General features: G+C 39.6%; 1 protein-coding gene across 1 annotated transcript; it reads left to right on the top strand.

Annotated features, from left to right (window-relative positions):
* The first annotated feature begins 12,621 nt into the window (after positions 1-12,621).
* Positions 12,622-18,946, top strand: LOC127772113 (L-type lectin-domain containing receptor kinase IX.1-like). The gene is made up of 4 exons (XM_052298100.1): positions 12,622-13,521; position 13,654; positions 15,602-16,139; positions 18,253-18,946. Exons 1-4 carry the CDS (start codon positions 12,622-12,624, stop codon positions 18,890-18,892), a joined length of 2,079 nt encoding a protein of 692 aa, XP_052154060.1. The 3' UTR covers positions 18,893-18,946.
* The last annotated feature ends 187 nt before the right edge of the window (positions 18,947-19,133 follow it).

Raw genomic sequence — 19,133 nt, 5'->3', positions numbered from 1 at the left:
TAATCAGTAGTATCAAACCATTTTTTTGTCCGCACCGATTCACCCAAAGATTTACGGTTTTTAATGAAGTTGCTAACCATTTTAATAAAGAAAAAAAATCAAAATCAGCTAGTGTAGCCGATTTTGAGATCAAACAAGCCTCAAGGCTAATTTAGGTTATACGGATATAACCACTCATTTTGTAGATGATTCCGAAGGTTTAGAGGGCGAACCTATAAAGGATATCACGCTGTCGCAACCAAAACGAACGATTTATGATACAAATCGTATAATGTTGGATGAAACTAGAGTAAAATAGAAAACATATCTGAAAAATAGAGGTAAAAATAAAACGATTCAATCATGTAGGGGCAAAAATTATCTTAATTCCTTCTTCACTGCCTAGTGTGTCATTATTAGAGATGAATCTCATATGTCACACTACTGATACTAGCAATTAACCTATGTTTAAAAATATGGTAAGTAAATATAGCTTGATTATGGATATATGAACTCTATCTTTATACCACCGTTTTCCTTGTGGGAAAATAAATACAATACTCTTGGACTACTCCTAGGTAAAATACTATAGTGGTATCCGTGCACTTGCAGATTTATCTAGGTAAAAAATATCATCAGGCCACACACGGGTCGTAACTTCCCATGGCCATAGTGCTCGCCATCTGCCTCTACCATCTCATCGCTCTTCATTCCCCTCGATCACCTTGCTGTTGGCCATCGTTGATGGCTAGATCTAGGAATCTCAAGGCCACCGGATCTGGTGGCGCCTGGTTCTGATCCATTAGATCTGGTGGTCTGCGATGGAATAAGGTCCGGGACAACGACAGCCAGCAATTGAAGACGAAAGTTCCCAGGATCTCCGTCGAGCTCGTCACCAACCGAGTTGCCCACGCACCCGCACCGTGAGCTTCCCATGTCCGTGTATTCTCCAAGCTCGCTCCGCCTTCGCGACGGCGCACCGGGACGAGCTCCGCCTCCGGCTCCTCAGCTCTAGGTACTCCCCTTCCGCCGCCATCTCTCCATTCTTCTGCAGCATTTGTGTGAGCACAGGGCCGGGCCCGAGTGCACGTGACGAAGGGCATGGTAGGGAACTCCATGACGGCCACCTCGCCGAAGACCACCTTAACCTTGCGTCTGTACTTGCCCATAGACGGGACTAGATCTTGAGCTGCTGCTCCTCTCTCCTGGTTGCACCTAACGTTTTCAAATGGGTGGGAGAGGGAACTAAGGACCGCATTTCTGTCTTTTTCCTCCTCTAAATGAATATTCTAGCTGCAATGTTAATGTTTCTAGTTACAATAGGACCAAATGGTAGCTTTGGTTTTGAAAAACAAGGTCAAGCAAGTAAAGTTGAAAACGTAGAGTTGAATTGGTAGATGGTCTTCAAAATAGAGTCAAACGCACAAATATCTCTTACTGTTACTGCATATCACATACCATTTTTTTTTTGAGGGATATCACATACCATAAGTGATGATACTTCATATTCTAGACATATATACACGTTAACAAAAATTGTTAGTTGGAATTTGACATGTCAATTAGCTAAACACATAAAGAGGCATCGATTAACGATCGATTATTAGGATTTCGCTATATGCTGGATGCATGGGGACCAAGTGGATCAAGTGTTAGATAGGAGGAAGAAACGTGTAGCTTTGACCATGTCAAGTAGCTTCCGATCTGCAGATGAAAGAACCTCTCCTAAATGTGCGGTTTGAAGAAGCCTTGCTACAGATAAGAGAGCAACTTTCAACTTTCCAGTGGATACTTCACTTCTTTTCACCTTTTATTTTTTTAGCACTCTGATCATGGTTTCGCGGCACATAGGACAATCTGAATCTCCATAATATAAAATTGGGGCAATTTCGTTCCTGCCCTTACTTCGATGTCCAATATTGATTTTGTCCATATTTTTAGGTTTTTATTTGTGTCCCTACTTTTTTTAAAAAACGAATCAGTCGTTTTCCCCTGTTTCGTTAATTCTTGCTAACGGTATTAAATTGGGGGGGGGGGGGGTGAAAAGAAAGTACACTAAGTATACTCTTAGATATTATCCGGTAATTTTGTATACCGCTTAACATTTGCCCTATTTTGAGATAACCCATTAGGCAAACTTTCACAAAATTTTGACTGATTAAATTATTGCTATATATAGTACAGCATCAATATATTTGTAGTTTGGTTATGTCAAAAGTACGGGAAAATATTTAAGGGTATACTTGATTTTTTACCCTCACATTTAACATCGTTAGCAATAATTAACAGAACAGAGGCAAACAATTGATTCGTTTTAAAAAATAAGAGTAAAAATAAAAACCCTAAAAATAGGGGCAAGAACGAAATTGTCACTCTAAAATTAGTTTGCTAGAACACGTAGTAAACACTAGCATGTGTCTCTTTCATTAAATTCTATGGCACTACTCAAAGATGGGTTTGAATGAGTACAAAGATCAGGTTTTGACCTGTGCCTTTCTTTCATTAGAAATTCGATCTGCAGTACTCAAAAATGGGTCAAAGATCAGATTCTAACATCCATACCTCACTGAAAGCAGACTCTCTCCTTATTCCCATCACGCACTACTCTCAGATTATATTCCGATTTTTTTATATTTATGCCTTTTTAATAAAATATTTTAACACTAAACCATCTAAAATTTCATTTCTAAATCTCAACCTTTTGCCCATGCCAAGCTAGCTGACGTTGTCTATTAACTTTGTTTGGTGTTTGGTGTGACCAAAAGGTTCAGATTTGTAAATAAAATTTTAGATTGTTTACTATTAAAATATAATATTAAAAAAGTTTAATTTTTTTAAAAAAACCATAAATTCCTATAACCCACTCCTCTCAGACTAAATCTTTGTAATAGACCCAAAAATAGTAAAACCTGTGTATGAATACACGATATAATCAGTGAGATGGTGTTCCCTCTGTCTTTTCAGATTATTTTGCTCGTTTTTGGATTTTTTATGCATTCATCGTTGCATCCATATTTTATATTAATCTATTTTTATATAAATAGTTATCCTATATTCGCGGTAATTTTTTTAAAAAAAATTAATAACTATTTAGGTGGTATGCACGAGGATGAAACCACTTTCTCATTTTTCCATTTTTCTTACTAAGCAAATTTCAAGCCGATGCCGGAGCTGGGCGGGTGAAGGTCGAAGTTGCTCCCGTGCAACCACCGGCCGACCAGCCGTTAGCCGTGCTGTGCGCCGCCCTCACCTGCTGGGTGCTGGCCGGTGGGTGGGGCGGCGCCGTGGCGGACGCAGCCGGTAGCGGCGTCGCGCGCCCGCCCGGCTGGCCCGGCCCCGCGTCCACCAGCCGACCGCGCCGCCGCGCATGCTCGATCCCGGTCCTGCGCCTGTGCCCGCCCCGCTGGGAGCTGCCCTGCTCGTTCCCGTCATCCTGCTCCCATACCAGAGCGCTCGGCCGCCCACGCTGCGCTGCCGTCGTCGCCGCCGCCCATGCTAAGGTTGGCTGGGTGTCGGGGAGTGGGGGAATCCCCGTGGGCAAAATTGAGCAAGGAAATCTCGAATTGGGCCATGAATCAGTAAATGGGCCAAAAGAGGAAGGTGGAGGGAGTCGGCCCAAGAACATTGGATTCTTTGCTTATTGGGCTGATGGACTCCTTTTAAATTTTTTAACACACATAAGAAATACATCTTAATAATAACTAACTAATTAAAAGATTGGTATTTTTCCAATCGTCACAACACGGATGAAGGCGTCTTCGTCCGTCGGCGCCTTCGCAGCTCCCGAATCCCATCCCGAATCGGATACAGGAAACACTTTCCAAAATCGGCACAACAAAACTCAACCACTCTTTGCCCCAAAAAATCAACCACAATCATCACAAAATACATCACAAAACTTCACAAAAATATACACCAAAACGAAGAAGCCGCCGGATCCGCCCTCGGCCATCGCCGACGCCACCGCCAGCGTCGAAGGGAGAAGAGAGGCGGCGAATGGAGCCGCCACTGCCGGATCTGCCGCAGGAGGAAGGCGAGCGGGGGCGGAGGGAGCCTCTGCCACCACCGGCAGATCTGCCTGCGGCCGCTGCCAACCCGCGCAACCTCCGCCGTGTCCACCGAGGGAGAGGAGGAAGGGGCAAGGGAGACGAGACGGCACGGAGGGAGCCGCCGCCGCCGCCGCTCGCGGGGAGAGGGGGACAGGCGCCACCGCAGCCACTCGTGGAGGGGGGATGGCGCCACCACCGCCGCTGCCGTCGGTTTTGGATCGAAAGAGAGAAAGGAGATTGGGGGCGGGGTGGGGGTAAAGAAGTTTAGGGTTAGGGTTTTGGCCTCCACATATTTATATTGGTTGCGATCAATCTGGACCGTCCATTCGATCGAACGGCTCGGCTTCTCCTGCTTCGGGCCGCTGGACTATTGGGCCTCCGCAATGTTGGGCCTCCAAATGGGCTACAATTAAAATCAAATGTCTCTCTCAGTAATTTTAAGCATCTTTTTATTTTCAGAAATAGCATTAATATCATTTTACTTGTTTATGACTGCTTATTAATTTAATTCCAACTAAATTGAATACACTGAAAATTTGCTAGATTTTTCTCATGATATGGATTTATTTTTCGACTAAAAATGTAATTATTTATTTGTCATGATATAGAATTTAAATTTAGACTCAAATGAAATAATTTTAATTCTATTTTAATACACCGTAGCAAAGCACGAGCATTTTGCTAGTAGTATATATATATATATATATATATATATATATATATATATATATATATATATATATATATATATCACCATGTTCTACTCATCGAGACGTACTAGCTGGTTCTAGCCGGCAAGCCAGAGTAGTCTACAGAATATAAACTGTAGTAGGATTGTTATTCATATAGAGGGTCAGAACCAATATAAATCCTTATCACTTGTCATCTTTAGTACGATCTCGTGTGTATTCTAGTGTCAAGGACTCATATACTCTATAGATACCGTTGTTAGGTATAGCCCGTTGACTTATGTATGTATCAATAATGACATAATTTTAATCATTTCCATTTGGATAATACATGTAAGATTTATTTCTCTTCGTGTTTTATATATAAGCCTTCATACTTTTAAAAAAACAAAGTCTTCTTATTCACAGAGCCTAGACTAAACAAGAGCGTGCACACATGAGAGCGTGTGCCCGAGCGGCCATTCGTCGTGTTGCTCTGCTGCTGACGACCTTGTGGTTAATTAGAAATTTACTGATGGATAGAGGTAGCCCAATTTGGTGATAGGTCGGTCACGTTGACGATTGAAATACACCTAAGTGAAGGATATATACATATAGGTATCGATTATAACATAACTGATATTTTTTCACTTGGGTTATGCATGTGTAAGATTTATTTTTTCGTGTTTTATATATAATCCATAATAAGTAATCGAAGTAGCAGCACCTAATTAACAGAGTCAACAATCTTCTTATTCTTTCTTAAAAAAACAAAGTCTTCTTATTGATATAGCCTTGTCAAAACAAGAGTGTACGCCCATGAGAGCATGTGCCCGAGCGGCCATTCGCCGGGCTGCCATTCTACTGACAACTTTCCGGTTAGAACTTTTCTAATGGACAGAGGTCACCCAATTTAGTGATAGGTCGGTCACGTTGACGATTGAAAGACACTTAGATGAAGGATATGCATGCAAGATTTATTTTCCTTGTGTTTTATATATAAGCCGTGAGATCGACATAATCGAAGTAGCAACAAATAATTAACAGAGTTAACACTCTTCTTATTCTTTATAAAAAAACAAAGTCTTCTTATTAGCAGAGTCTAGTCTAAAAGCAATTTTACGGTCATTGAGAGGTAACATGATATACCATTTTTTCTATTGTAAATTTGGTATCTCTTGGTACCTACGTACTATGAGGTACTAATTTTTACACTAAATTTATGATACCCCATGATAACTTCTCAGAGACCATAAAATTACTCTAGTGTAAAGAAGAGCTAGCGTATGCGCATAAGAGCATGTGCCCGAGCGGCTATATTTGCCGTGCTGCTCTGGTTCTGACGACCTTCCGGTTAGAACTTTACTGATGGATAGAGGTTACCCAATTTAGTGATAGATGGGTGACGTTGACGATTGAAATACACTTAGCGTGTGTTTAGTTCTTTGGGTGTAAAATTTTTAAAATATACGGACACATATTTGAAATATTAAATGTAGATTAATATCAAAACAAATTACAGATTCCGCCCTGAGTACGAGATGGATTTCTTAAGCCTAATTAATCCGTCATTAGCAAATGTTTATTATAGCATCACATTTTCAAATCATAGCGTAATTAGGCTTAAAAGATTCGTCTTGCAATTGGTTTTTTTTCATGCAAGCTGTGCAATTGGTTTTTTTTCGTCCACATTTAGTGCTCTATGCATATGTCTAAACATTTGATGCGATGTTTTTGGTCAAAAATTTTTGAAATCTAAACAAGGCCTTAGATGAAGGATATATGTAGGTATCAATAATGACATAACGGTAATCTTTTTCACTTGGGTGATGCATGTAAGATTTATTTTTCTTTGTGTTTTATATATAAGCCGTGATACATAGTTGAAATAGCAACAACTAATTAACGGAGTCAAGAGTCTTCTTCTTCTTTCCTAAAAAACAAAGTCTTGTTATTAACAGGGCATAGTCTTAAAAAAGCGTATACGTGAATGAGACCGTGTGCCCGAGTGACCATTCATACAGGTGCCCGAATATCCCATATGACACCTTATATAATACCCGATGTGACACGGCAAAACTTTACGCCGCCGATGTAAGCACCCCCCAGAACGGGTCGTCGCCTACCTTGACAATTGTTACGCATATGCTGGATATATATATGTATCGATTGCGACGTAGCTTAGGAATCTTTTCCGATCGGGATATGCATGGGAGTTTTTGTTTCCGCAGTTTCTAAGCCGAGATAGGTGACCAAGGCAAGAAAACAAATTTATATCCACCCGCTATTTTAAATTATGAGACATCCATATCTTTTCGCGAAAATAAAATTTGCAGAATTTGACTAATAATAAAATAAGAACATGGGTAAAAACTAAAATATGACACACGTGTGTACAAACCACGTACTCCCTCCGTAAAAAAAAAAACTCAATTTCTGGGTTTCCGTGTCTAATGTTCGACTGTTCGTTTTATTTAAAAAAGTTATGAAAAACTTTAAAATGATAAGTCATGCATAAAGTATTATTCATATTTTATCATCTAACGATAATAAAAATAATAATTATAAAAAACATTCATATAAGACGGACGGTCAAACGTTAGATAAAAAAAACCCAGGAACTGGGTTTTCCTGTGACGGAGAGAGTACACATATCCGCGAGTCATAGCATACGTGCAAAATCTTGCATCGCGTATAGTGTGCATGTGCATTTTGAACTCACGTAATGACTCCTGACAAGGACTCAGTCTGGGGACATTTTGCAATGCAGAAACAACAAGGTCTTCTCCAACTCTAATGAACCTGCGAGCGAACGACACAGCCTGCAAGTGTGCGAATCTCTTCTTTCTATAATACTAATGCCACTGAATACATGAAGCTCAATATGCAGATATAGTATTTATTATCACTCCAAAAACCTACATGCAAGCATATCACATCAACTCATTAAACACACAAAGCACATCATGCAAATATATAATAATTTTGTCTGCAATTATTTCATTCTAAAACTAAACATACACATGCTAAATCATCATTCACAAAACATTTTCATAATATTTCAATCCAAATCATTTCATTATTGCTCCAATATCTAACATATATCCTGCAGTAAAGTGCGGGACATCATTTAGAATTATTGTCCACAAGACAACATATAACATCAATTCATCATGACTGTCTTATCTCTCTTAGAACAGACACATCAGAGTATTTAATACTTAGATTCAACAGGCTGGCAGGAGGCTGCTTGAGTTTGAAAATTACAATGTTTGATTGGTCCACTGAAAACAAATCCAAACCTGCTCCCATCTAAATAATTACATGATGGTTGCAACTCCTCTGTTATGAGGAAGAACAGCATCTCGCCAACTAATGTGATGTGGATCCACGAAAAGCTTCACGACACCCTCCCCATAAACTAATTGCACAAGCAGACAACTGCAATTAACTGGAATATTTGTGGATTGAATAAGAATGATTAACCCACCAGCTTCAACGTCCATAATTCATTTAATTAGTGTGTGGGCAATAATGCACCAAATGGGTGATAAAGATGAATTCTCACTTATTTCACTACGGGCTACGGAAAAATATGCAAGATTCAACTCTAGTGATATATATACTGCTGTCGGCTCACCGTAGCAACAGGAATTTAACTAGCTAGAGAAACACTTGTCAACTGTTGGCAGAAGCTAGCGGTAGTTTACTTTTAAAGAAAAAACTACTCTGTATAGGACATGCCGTTTGAGATTCAGAGAACTACAGTACTCTTGCATCAGCCCTGTTTTTCTAACCAACTCTGCTCTGGAATGGATGAGCGATATCAATAGACACAGTAATCGGTACTCTTTCCATTTTACATTATAAGATGTTTTAGTTTTTTATTCCTTATCTAGATTCATTAACATTCATATAAATCCAGACATATATATAAAGCACATACATGGATCTATAATGTGAAACAAAAGATGGTTTATAATGTGGAACAAAAGAAGAAGTATCAATGGTTGATTTACGTTGATGCTTTTGCTAACCAACATAGACTCGGTTAAAAATTTGCAGTATTAATAATGAAGTCACCAACCATTCCAACTAGAAAACCTCTCGACCTAGATGAGTTCACAAAAGATCAAAATTGGCTAGGAGAGCTGATTTAGAGATTAAACCAGTCTAAGAGCTGATTTAGACCGATATAGAGATAATCACCCATCTCATGCACGAATCAAAAGATTTACGGGGCAAAGCTACGAAGGATATCACACTCTCACAACAAATACGAATGATTCACGATGCAAATGTTCAAAGATGGATGGAACTAAAGTTAAGTAAACAAAGATGGCTAAAAGATAAAGATATAAAATGATTTGATTGTGTAGTGGTCAAGGTTCAGGGTAAGATTAAAATCGGCTATATTCCTTATAAATAGGTGATGTCATCTCCATATATCTTTTTCACGTTTTATTACGTTTAGAGATCAGTTAATACTCAAGAAAAGTCAGGCATAAAACACGGGAACTGCCTTAATTAGACTATGGCTAAAGGCCATTGGTCCGATCGGCTAGACAACTGCGATCCAGACATCACCATGCCACCTGTATAGAAGACCCGGATCATTTCTAAGCTGATCAAACATTCCTATAATTTATCCTTCTTGTCAAATTTCATCATCAACAATTTGATTTGCCGCTCGCAAGTATCCAACTCACCAATTCGCACTAACAAGGAAACGATAGCTTTAGGGTTTGCAATTAGGTTTTATGATCTAAATATAATTAAGTTTTAGATTTTGTATTACCTTTCTAAAGGCGTTGATTTCATTTAATTCGGCCAGCGGTTCCGGCGAAAAAAAAAACAGTTCTGCTGACCTGGATCAAAATATCGGCACAACATTTCTCGTATTAAAATTTAGATTTTCTTCCTTTTCTTCAATTTGAACCAAACCGCAAAGATACTATCCGAGAAGAACTCAACAAACCTCACAAAGCTGATTTCTAATCCAGTCATGGTACGCAAGGCCAATGGCAAAGTGGAGGATATACGTAGACTTCAACAATCTCAACAAGATGGGCCCCAAGAACTACTTTCCCCTCCCACATATCGACTAGCTAATCGACTCTACCGTAGGATGTGAGCTGTTGAGCTTTCTCGACACTTACTCCGGGTACCATCAAATCAATATGGTCAGGGAAAGATGAGGAAAAGACAACGTTCATCATTCCCTTCGGTGTATGCTATGTCAAGATGCCCTTCTGATTAATCAATGTCAGATCCATCTAACAGCTATTGCCCAGCATAAAAGTCATAAAGTTTTAGATAATTTTCTGTAGATTTCTTATATGTATTTATTAGCTAGTTTTGGTTTAGTGGTTTAAAACTAATTGATAGTGAGCAAGGTTTACATAGTACGCGGCAATTTTCACATTTCAGGCTTTTAGATTTTCTATTGAGCAGTGGCGATGTTTTGGCTAATGACGCGGTGATTATATTTTGGTTGTTATTTTGTTAATTAGGTGTGGATGGTTTTGGTGCAACTAGCGTGATGTCGGGTTTCGACGATGTTAACACAAATGCATGACGAACTAAATGGGTAATGAAAGGATTGCTACATTTATTTATTTCCATTATCTATGGATTGCACATGTTATTCGAACTATGGTTCACACTATCTATATCTCGTATTTATCCTATGTTTATGACTTTATCCTTGTTTCAACATTCCAGATTCTAGTTAAATAACTCAAGTTGCATACTCGTCATGGATGTACAATCTTGTTGTATTTTGGTTCTTGATTTAAGGTCTCAATTATTATTTTGGTTAATAATTCATGCTCCAAGCGAGTCATGGATGTGCAGTTTGATTTTTTATTCATGTTCTTATGGGTAAAAGTTGATCACGCATTCACGCTTAGTCCGCTTTGCAAGTAAATGATACGATGTATTCACGAGTGTCCGAGATAAAAAACTACTACTTCAATTTATGTCTGCGCAAGATGAGAACTACAGTTTTATGGAATTTGGTGGTACTTTTCAAAGGACTGTAATTTTATACTTTAAAGAAAATAGCATCATTTTAAAGAAAATAGCAAAGGACTGTAATTTTATGAGAACTACAATATTTTTTATCAAAATTACAGTGCACTTACATATTATCTCAACTGAATTTACAAATGTAATTTTAGTTATATAGGATTCTAATTTTAGTTGTTTAGATGTTTAAGATATGTTAAATGGCAACATATCCTATGCACACAGGCCCTCACGTGTACACACGTGCACACCAACTAAAAAATGTCACCAAAAAATCTAGAAAAAATCATACACATACTTTCAATTGTATTACACCTAGGGTTAAAATCTTAACGTCAAATTCATTATATTTTAGCCGTAACAAAAAAAACAAAAAATCTGACAGTTTTAAGGTTGCAATTTTGTCAGAATTTTATCTTTTTTGTTATTCTCTATGTAGAATGAATTTGAAGATGCGACTTTGCACGTAGATGTAATACTATTGAAAGTATATGTATGAATTTTCCTAGAATTTTTTGTGATAATTTTTAGTTGGTGTACACGGTGTGTACATGTGAGGGCCTGTGTGCATAGGATACGCTCCCATGTTAAATTTGTTGTATCAATTAGAACTTAATTTGACATGTAAATTAACAGAGATATTCCTTAATCCAACCTATGACAGTTATATACTTCATGCATTTTATTCGCACGGCAATTGCTGCTTGGCGAAAAATCCCGCGGTAAAAAAACATTAAATGCCATGAAAAAAAATCACTGGACAGATGATTAGCAAAATCGTTTAATGGAATGGAGTACTAATCAAGTAGCCAAGGATAACAGGCGCTTGTGAGCCCGTATACCACATTGGACCAATACATTAAACCAGCTAGCTATCAGAACAGAAACGAGAGCTTAATAATCCACCGGCATAAGCTGGCAGACAAACCATTGGCTTATTTAATATTTTAAAACTATCTATTAATATCTCCATCCTAAAATATATAGCAATCTAATAATAGATTAGACATCAAATATTACTACGAATCTAAACTAAAATAGGATATAGATGGCGTATAATTTATTAATGTAACTAGATATATAAGAAATGAGTCTTCAATAAAACTTAGACCAACAATATATATTCAATTAGTTAATTTATTAATAAAAGTCTTCTCTCTAGATCTACCATCAAAAGTAACGTACTCCCCTGTGCTAAAGATCAAATTAAGAATCTAAATCTGAATATATAATTTATACATAGATTCATATATAAAAGTATGTTTATTTTAGAACGGATAGAGTAGTTAATATGTTTGTCTATTTGCATATTAGAAAGAAACAGTAAAAACAAGTTATGCATACATCAATATAGAGGAAGTACAAATGGCAAGTACTCCACTTAGTAGTTGGGCTTACGTTGTTGTAGTTATATTGTACTGGCTAGTAGCCCACTTGATACTACTTTCGTACTAAGTTAAATTAATCCAGTACTCTCTTCATCCTCAAATATAAGTATTTTTTTACTTTGTGAGTTTTTGAGATTCTATTTTAACAAACAATATGTATAAAAGTAAGATGATTTAAATAAAAAGAATTACACATAATAATAGTTTATTTAATGATAAATATAGTAACATCAATTTTACATTATAGATTTTTTTTATTTTTTAGCTATAAACAGTAAAAGTTAAAAATGTTTGACTTGACACTATTATTAAAATGTCATATTTTGAGACGGAGGGACTACTAGACTTGTTCTATCTACCAAGTTAATTAATTGTAGGACAGAAGAGTAGGTGGGATTCCATCTGTCTATGGTTATAAAAGTACGTACCCTCGGCCAAGCCGCCATAGCTAATTAGACCATCAATCACATTAATGCCGAATTCGTACTCTTGGTGCTAGCTGTGGCAATGTCGCAGCTCCTCCGCACTGGCTACCTCGGCCTCCTCCTCTTCTTACTCTCCATGCTGCTTGATGCTTCTGATCATCTCATCGCTGGAGCAGCAGCAGCGCCACCTGTGTTCAGCTACAACTTCTCAGCCGACCACCCATCCACGTACCGCCAAGATCTGGTATTCCAGGACGACGCGATCGAGCCGCAGACGACAGACACAGATCGGCCGGTAGAGCTCACCTGCACCCGGAACGACCAGGTTTGCAGGCGCGGTGGCCGGATGTCGTATGCTCATCCGGTGCAGCTTTACCAATTAGCAGCAAACGGCCGCATCAGCAAGGTGGCCAGCTTCTCCACGAGCTTCACCTTCGCCATCAGGCCCATCGACGGTAAATGCAGAGGTGATGGCATGGCTTTCTTCTTCGCCAGTTTCCCTTCTAAAGTGCCGTACAGTTCGGCCGGGGGCAACCTCGGACTCATCACCGATAACAAGGCCCCCAAGGATCTCGCCCCGGATGAACGGTTCATCGCCGTCGAGTTCGACATCGGCAACCAATATGATAACCAGACCGACCACATCGCCATCGACATCAACTCTGTCTTGAAATCTGCCAATATCAATATCACACACTTGCCAACGAACGTAACCCTTAATGGGACAATGATAGCCGACATCGTCTTCAACAGCAGCACACGGATGCTGGTCGCCTCCCTTCGGTTTCTTGATCGTCCATCATCCGCGGCCACCGCTCAGGTGGTGAGTGCAAACCTGACAGCACATCTGGGGTTCACGCCTCCGACGTCATTGCCCGGGCCGCAGGTTGCTGTGGGGTTATCTGCAGCCACCGCCGGATGCGTGGAGAGCTGCCAGATACTGTCCTGGTCTTTCAATTCAAGCCTTCCGCTAATACACAAGGTACGTGATAATAATATATAGGCTCAATTTCTTGTCGAAAGAATTCCATGGGTAACAAATATTTCACCTCAAATCATGGTTTTAAATCTCCCGCTAAACTGCCGCTATCTCCCGCTATAGCTGTTTGAGAAGGGTTCTAGCTAGTTGCTCTCATGTACAATTTAGCCGCTATAGCTTCATTTAGCCCGTTATAGCTGCCGCTATAGCTTCATTTAGCCCGTTATAGCTGCCGCTATAGCTGTTTGAGAAGCTAACCGCTAAATGTCTTAGCCTGCTATTTAAAACATTGCCTCAAATCCAAGAACACAAAAAATATGACATGATGACATTAATCCTGGCTGACGCACACATGGACTAGCCGCAAGCATCCTCGTTTGGTTCTTCATCGTGCTCAGGGTACATAATTCCGATGTCGAATCAAAAACTACTCACGAACGAATTTCACGGCAAGTGCTGATATAAACCGACGAAAATCCTGACTTATATTACGAAAATTCTAAATTCAGCCCTTTTTTTTACTTGACAACAAAAATCGATTGTTTTTTGTTTATTCGTTCTAGTCCAGGTTTCCACCTACATTTTATTGATCGTAAATAATTAGATACATATCAAGTACAAGTACAGGCAGTTTTTCAATGAGGCTCCTTTAAGATGGCTAAATTTCTTGGAAGGACTTACAAAATAGAAAAAGCAACTAAGCCTATTCTCCACCAGATTACGTCATGCTAGATCCATGGAGACTTCTATGGCGACTATTAAGCAGCTTATAATTTCTGCATGAAGAGATGTCAACCGAGCCCAGCGCCGCTGCATGGTTGCCCGGCCATGAGGCCTCGGATAGCAACTGGACTTGTACGCAGGGTTTGAAATTTCTGTAATTTTCAAAATTTCGGTAATTTCGCCCCCCCCTCCCCACCAAAATGCTCACATTTCGCCCGAAACTTTCGGTTTTTTGCATTTTTTTATGAATTTTGTCAAATTTTATTCAAATTCATTTAAAATCAGTCAAAATTTCACAAAATTTTGGACCAAAAAAATCCGAAATTTCACCCCCCCGGCAGAAAAGCTGATTTCGAAATTTCAAACCCTGCTTGTACGAGAGCATGCAGCTATTGTCGTGCGAATGACCACTATTAAGCAACATGCCGTCCGTGAGCTCCACGCACGCCCAACCACGGAGTCGCCCAGATCAACAGTGAGATGGTGGTTGTATATGGGGGTGCATCGGCATATCATATAGAGGCGCCCAGTACTGTAGATAAAATGGAATTGTCCCTTTTTTTATATCTCAATGAGTGAATTGAGTTTAGACTTAAAATGACCATGAATGAATGTTGCCAAATTGTTTTGGAATTTTTCATAACAATGTTGGAACGGTTTTTGATCCCGCGACAGAATATTCACTCAGGACCAAAATACTTTCTCCATTCTGGGATAAGAAAGACAAATAGGAACATGAGGTAAGGGCAAATGAGGAATTCAGAGAAAAGATACACAGTTTTGTGGTATTGATGAGAAGTCCTAGTTCTTTTTGGGGAATTAATTAATTGGTACTCTAAGTTATTGGTGGTTTTAGTTGATTTAGATGGGATCCTTGTGCTATATAGATAGAATTTGTTTCTCTCTTTTTTTTCAATGTGCATTTTCTTATCTCTTACTCTTTTTCTGCTTCCCCTTTATTTCCTATTTTTTGAATTAATGTTTATTTCTTATCCACATTTTAGTTCAATGAAAATTTTGAAAATTGCACTAGCTTTTTCTCATCCATTGGATCAAAATCAAATAACTCTAATCATTTCCTACATTCTTGATATAAACAAACTCTATTCTTCCTTAGGTTAAAGTTGAGCATAAATTATTCTAACTTAAGCATGAAATAAATTTACAATTGATAAACAATTACATAATGATGTAGTTGTAATCAAGCTTATAATAAAACAAAATAAAACCATAGACAATAACAAAATTGCAGATCAAATGAAAACTAGAATTGCACATAAACATAGCACTGAAATTTTAGACTTACCAATATGTTTAGCTTGATTGAAATTTATATACTGCTATTGATTTGCATGTGCAGATACACACAATATAGCACGGTTGCTGGTTGAACTGATCATTGGAGGAGCTCTAGTGTTTGCGCTAGTTTTGTGGTTTTTACTCTCTTGTTGGGAGCAGAAAAGGATGCGAAATGTCTTTGACAAGGGAACAGGCGGCGCCAGGAGGTTCCAATACCGCGATTTGGCAGCTGCGACCGACCATTTCTCGGAGGATCGCAAGCTTGGGCAGGGCGCCTTTGGGGCAGTGTACAGCGGACACCTGAAGCTGCTGGACCATCAAGTTGCTGTGAAGAAAATTGTGAGGGAGTCCAGCGAAGGACACAAGGACTTCTTCGCCGAAGTCCGCACCATCAGCGAATCCAAGCACAAGAATCTCGTCAAGTTCTTTGGTTGGTGCTCCCGGGGACACAGCTGGAACATTCTCCGTTTCATGTGCAGCTGTTTCTGGAGTAAGAAGAACAGTGAGCTCTTCCTTGTCTATGAATTGATGACGAACGGCAACCTCAACGACTACTTGTACAAGAGCCAGTCATCAGAAGTACTTTCTTGGCAAACAAGGTGACATGGGCCTTCTGATTCTCTAATTCACAGCTAATTGTTTTTTTTGAAGTACAAAGGGGATATAGCAATTTTATTTTATTAATATAACTTTGGCGAATTTTAGAACATATATCATGTATATACATGTCCATCCAAACATATATTCTGTTGTTTTCATCTTTTTCAAATCGTCTTTGCTTTAAGTTCCCTTTTTAAACTATTATTTTCCACATTTGAAATTAATACTACTAGAGAAACAATTTTTCCACGCATGCCGAACACATTTTCTCACGTGGGCAAAGCAACTGCTTGTGCTTGCAGAAAATGTTTTTTTTTTACCCAACCTTGTACGAAAATGGGATTTTTGCAGGCGGGTACATTATGCTGCCCGTATGCAAAAATTAAATTGGCAAAAAAATTCAAAAAAAAAGCACAAACCCTAGTTCCCATTTCCAACAAACCCTATCTCCCATTTCTAGTAATAAAAAAAGACATCACTGCCCCAAAGATGCCATCATTGGTGCCACGCAGCTCTGGCTGCAGTGGACCACCCTCTCGTCCCCACCCCTCCATCGGCAGTGGTGGATCCAGTTCTGAAGGACCGCCCCCCACCTCACATCCCTCCGCCGTCATCCTAGTCGTCGTACACCCCAACGCCCCTACCCCTACGTTGTCAGCGACGGATCTGGCTGCGGTGGACTGCACCACCCCACCGGTCCTGAGCCCTCCATCATCATCGTGGTTGCTCTCCGTCCCTGCTACCCCAACCCCTTCGCAGTCAGCGAAGGATCTACACTGACGTGGGGACGGAGATGATGGATCTGATTGACAAGTGGTTCCGCGCCGGCTGGTTGCTCCCGTCATGGCGCACCCCACGCCCACCCAGTTCTCTATCACAGCACGCCTTGCACCAATCGCCCACCGATGCTTCCGTCTTGCCGTTGCCCCGCATCCGCTACTGCTCGCCTCGCTTTGGCCATCAGGAGGGATAGAGGGAGGAGAGGAGAGGGGATGAGAGATGAGGCGGAGGTGTAGGGATTAGGAAGAGAAGCCGAGAGAGAGAGGCACTGAGTGAGGGTGATTTAAAAAGGAAATAAAGCAAAGGATGTGTCCTTGAAAGGATTTTCGCATACAGATCTCTTACTAGACCTGACTAGAGACATGTATGTGAAAAATAGGTTCATTTTTGCTGATGAATTGTTACTGGACACGATCCAAATCATACTATAAACAAATGTTCTATTAGCCTCCCTGCAATCTATTAGAGGTGTCCGTAAAAATTGTTTTTCTAGTGTAGTAAGTATAGGAATAAGTTCACTTAAGGTCGCTTATCTTATTACAAACCACCTAATTAAGATTGGTGTTCTTTTTCTCAAATACATACTATACCTTACTTTTCTTTAGCATGTTTTTCATACTAAACGTGTTTCGTGTGAAAATATGATGCATAGAAATTGTTTTAAAATATTAGATAATTTTATTTTTCAATTTTATAAAAATTAAAATTTAATTAATCATGTGCTAATGACTTTTTCTTTTCGTTTATGCCCTCTTTTTTTATTAAAGAGGAACACTTGCTAATGCAAGCAAGATTTTACGAACCGACAGCTTAGATAGCGTCCACCCATATTTAAGTATGCTTCATAATATAATAATTTTTAAAGTTCTAAATTAATATGTACGGAGTAGTACTCAGTTTCTTCGTTTATCAATTATTGCGCTTCAGATTATTAGCCTGAAGTTTGCCACCAGCAGTATAGCCAACCCTACCCTTATCTTGTGTGTTTTTGCTAACATTAAAATGTCTAGTAATCATATGCAAAACTTTTTAGGTTTTACGATCGAAATCCTTACAATTTTCAGGAAAAATATCTTTTTTTCTTTTTTTCCATAATAGGATACACACCCATTTGTCAAAGTTAAATAATGCAGCTTCCACTCAACAAATTTATTAACAAATCATAAATTACCATCCTACTGTGGTTTGTCTTAAAAAACCGACAAGCACAACACTAAAATCCACTATAATATATATATGTTGCTTTGAAAGTATGGTTTCTGTTGGAATTAAATTAGCTAAGAATGTTTATAGTCAATCTATGTATTTATCTAACCATGATCGATCAAACAGGTACAAAATAGCCAAGGACATTGGATCGGGTCTGCTCTACCTACATCACGAGTGCGACCCACATATCCTGCATAGAGACATCAAACCAGGCAATGTACTCTTGGATGAAAATTTCAACGCCAAGCTCGTCGACTTTGGCCTATCGAGGATGGCAAACCAAGACAATGCGACGTTGCTGACAACTGCTATAGGCTCGGAAGGGTGCCTTGATCCACAGTGTCTGAAACATGGTAAGGTCCCGTTCAAGCGTAGCTCAGACGTGTACAGCTTCGGCATTGCCCTTCTCGAGATCGCCTGCGCAAGGAGGCACAGGGAGCAAATCTGGGACCTATACCGAAGAGGTGGCAATATCGTCGAGGCGGCGGATACAAGGTTAACCATGGGTGGTGGCCTTGATATGAGGGAGATAGAGCGTGTCATCGTTTTGGGGCTCTGGTGCTCTGCTTTGCAGACTCAACACCGACCTTCTATGCGGCAAGCTATGGATGTCCTGGAGCGTGACGGACCGTTGCCTGACCTTAACAGCTTGATCGTCGTCAACACTACTTTGGCATCAACGACAGAGGAAGACGCCTCCAGTGCGCCGGCGGCGGGCAATCGCTATGACTGTGATGAGGCACCACTGCTGATTCCAGGGTAGCAGGGTGAGTGTTATGCTTGTCACGATCGACTGAGTTGGGACACAATACAATGAGCCATGCATGACCAGCACTTCGACAATATCTCGTAAGAAAGCACGCATGCATGCTTGGTTCTTACAAGAGCTGCTGATCATCGAGTGCTGAGTGCACATTCTCATGTTGTCACTTTATCATGTAATTGCCTTTTTTTTAAAAGAAAAAAACTTGCCAAGTAACCTGTGCACTTAGGAGAATACTTCA

Source organism: Oryza glaberrima, chromosome 4 (genome assembly GCF_000147395.1).
Source record: "Oryza glaberrima chromosome 4, OglaRS2, whole genome shotgun sequence".
In the NCBI taxonomy this organism is placed as follows: domain Eukaryota; kingdom Viridiplantae; phylum Streptophyta; class Magnoliopsida; order Poales; family Poaceae; genus Oryza; species Oryza glaberrima.
This window is presented reverse-complemented; position numbering and strand designations above follow the sequence as displayed.

Excerpts from the sequence above, each read along its gene's own strand:
- LOC127772113 (XM_052298100.1), top strand. The coding sequence starts at position 12,622 with ATGTCGCAGCTCCTCCGCACTGGCTACCTCGGCCTCCTCCTCTTCTTA. Across the intron at positions 16,140-18,252 it reads GTACTTTCTTGGCAAACAAG|GTACAAAATAGCCAAGGACA; the intron begins GTGACATGGGCC and ends TCGATCAAACAG.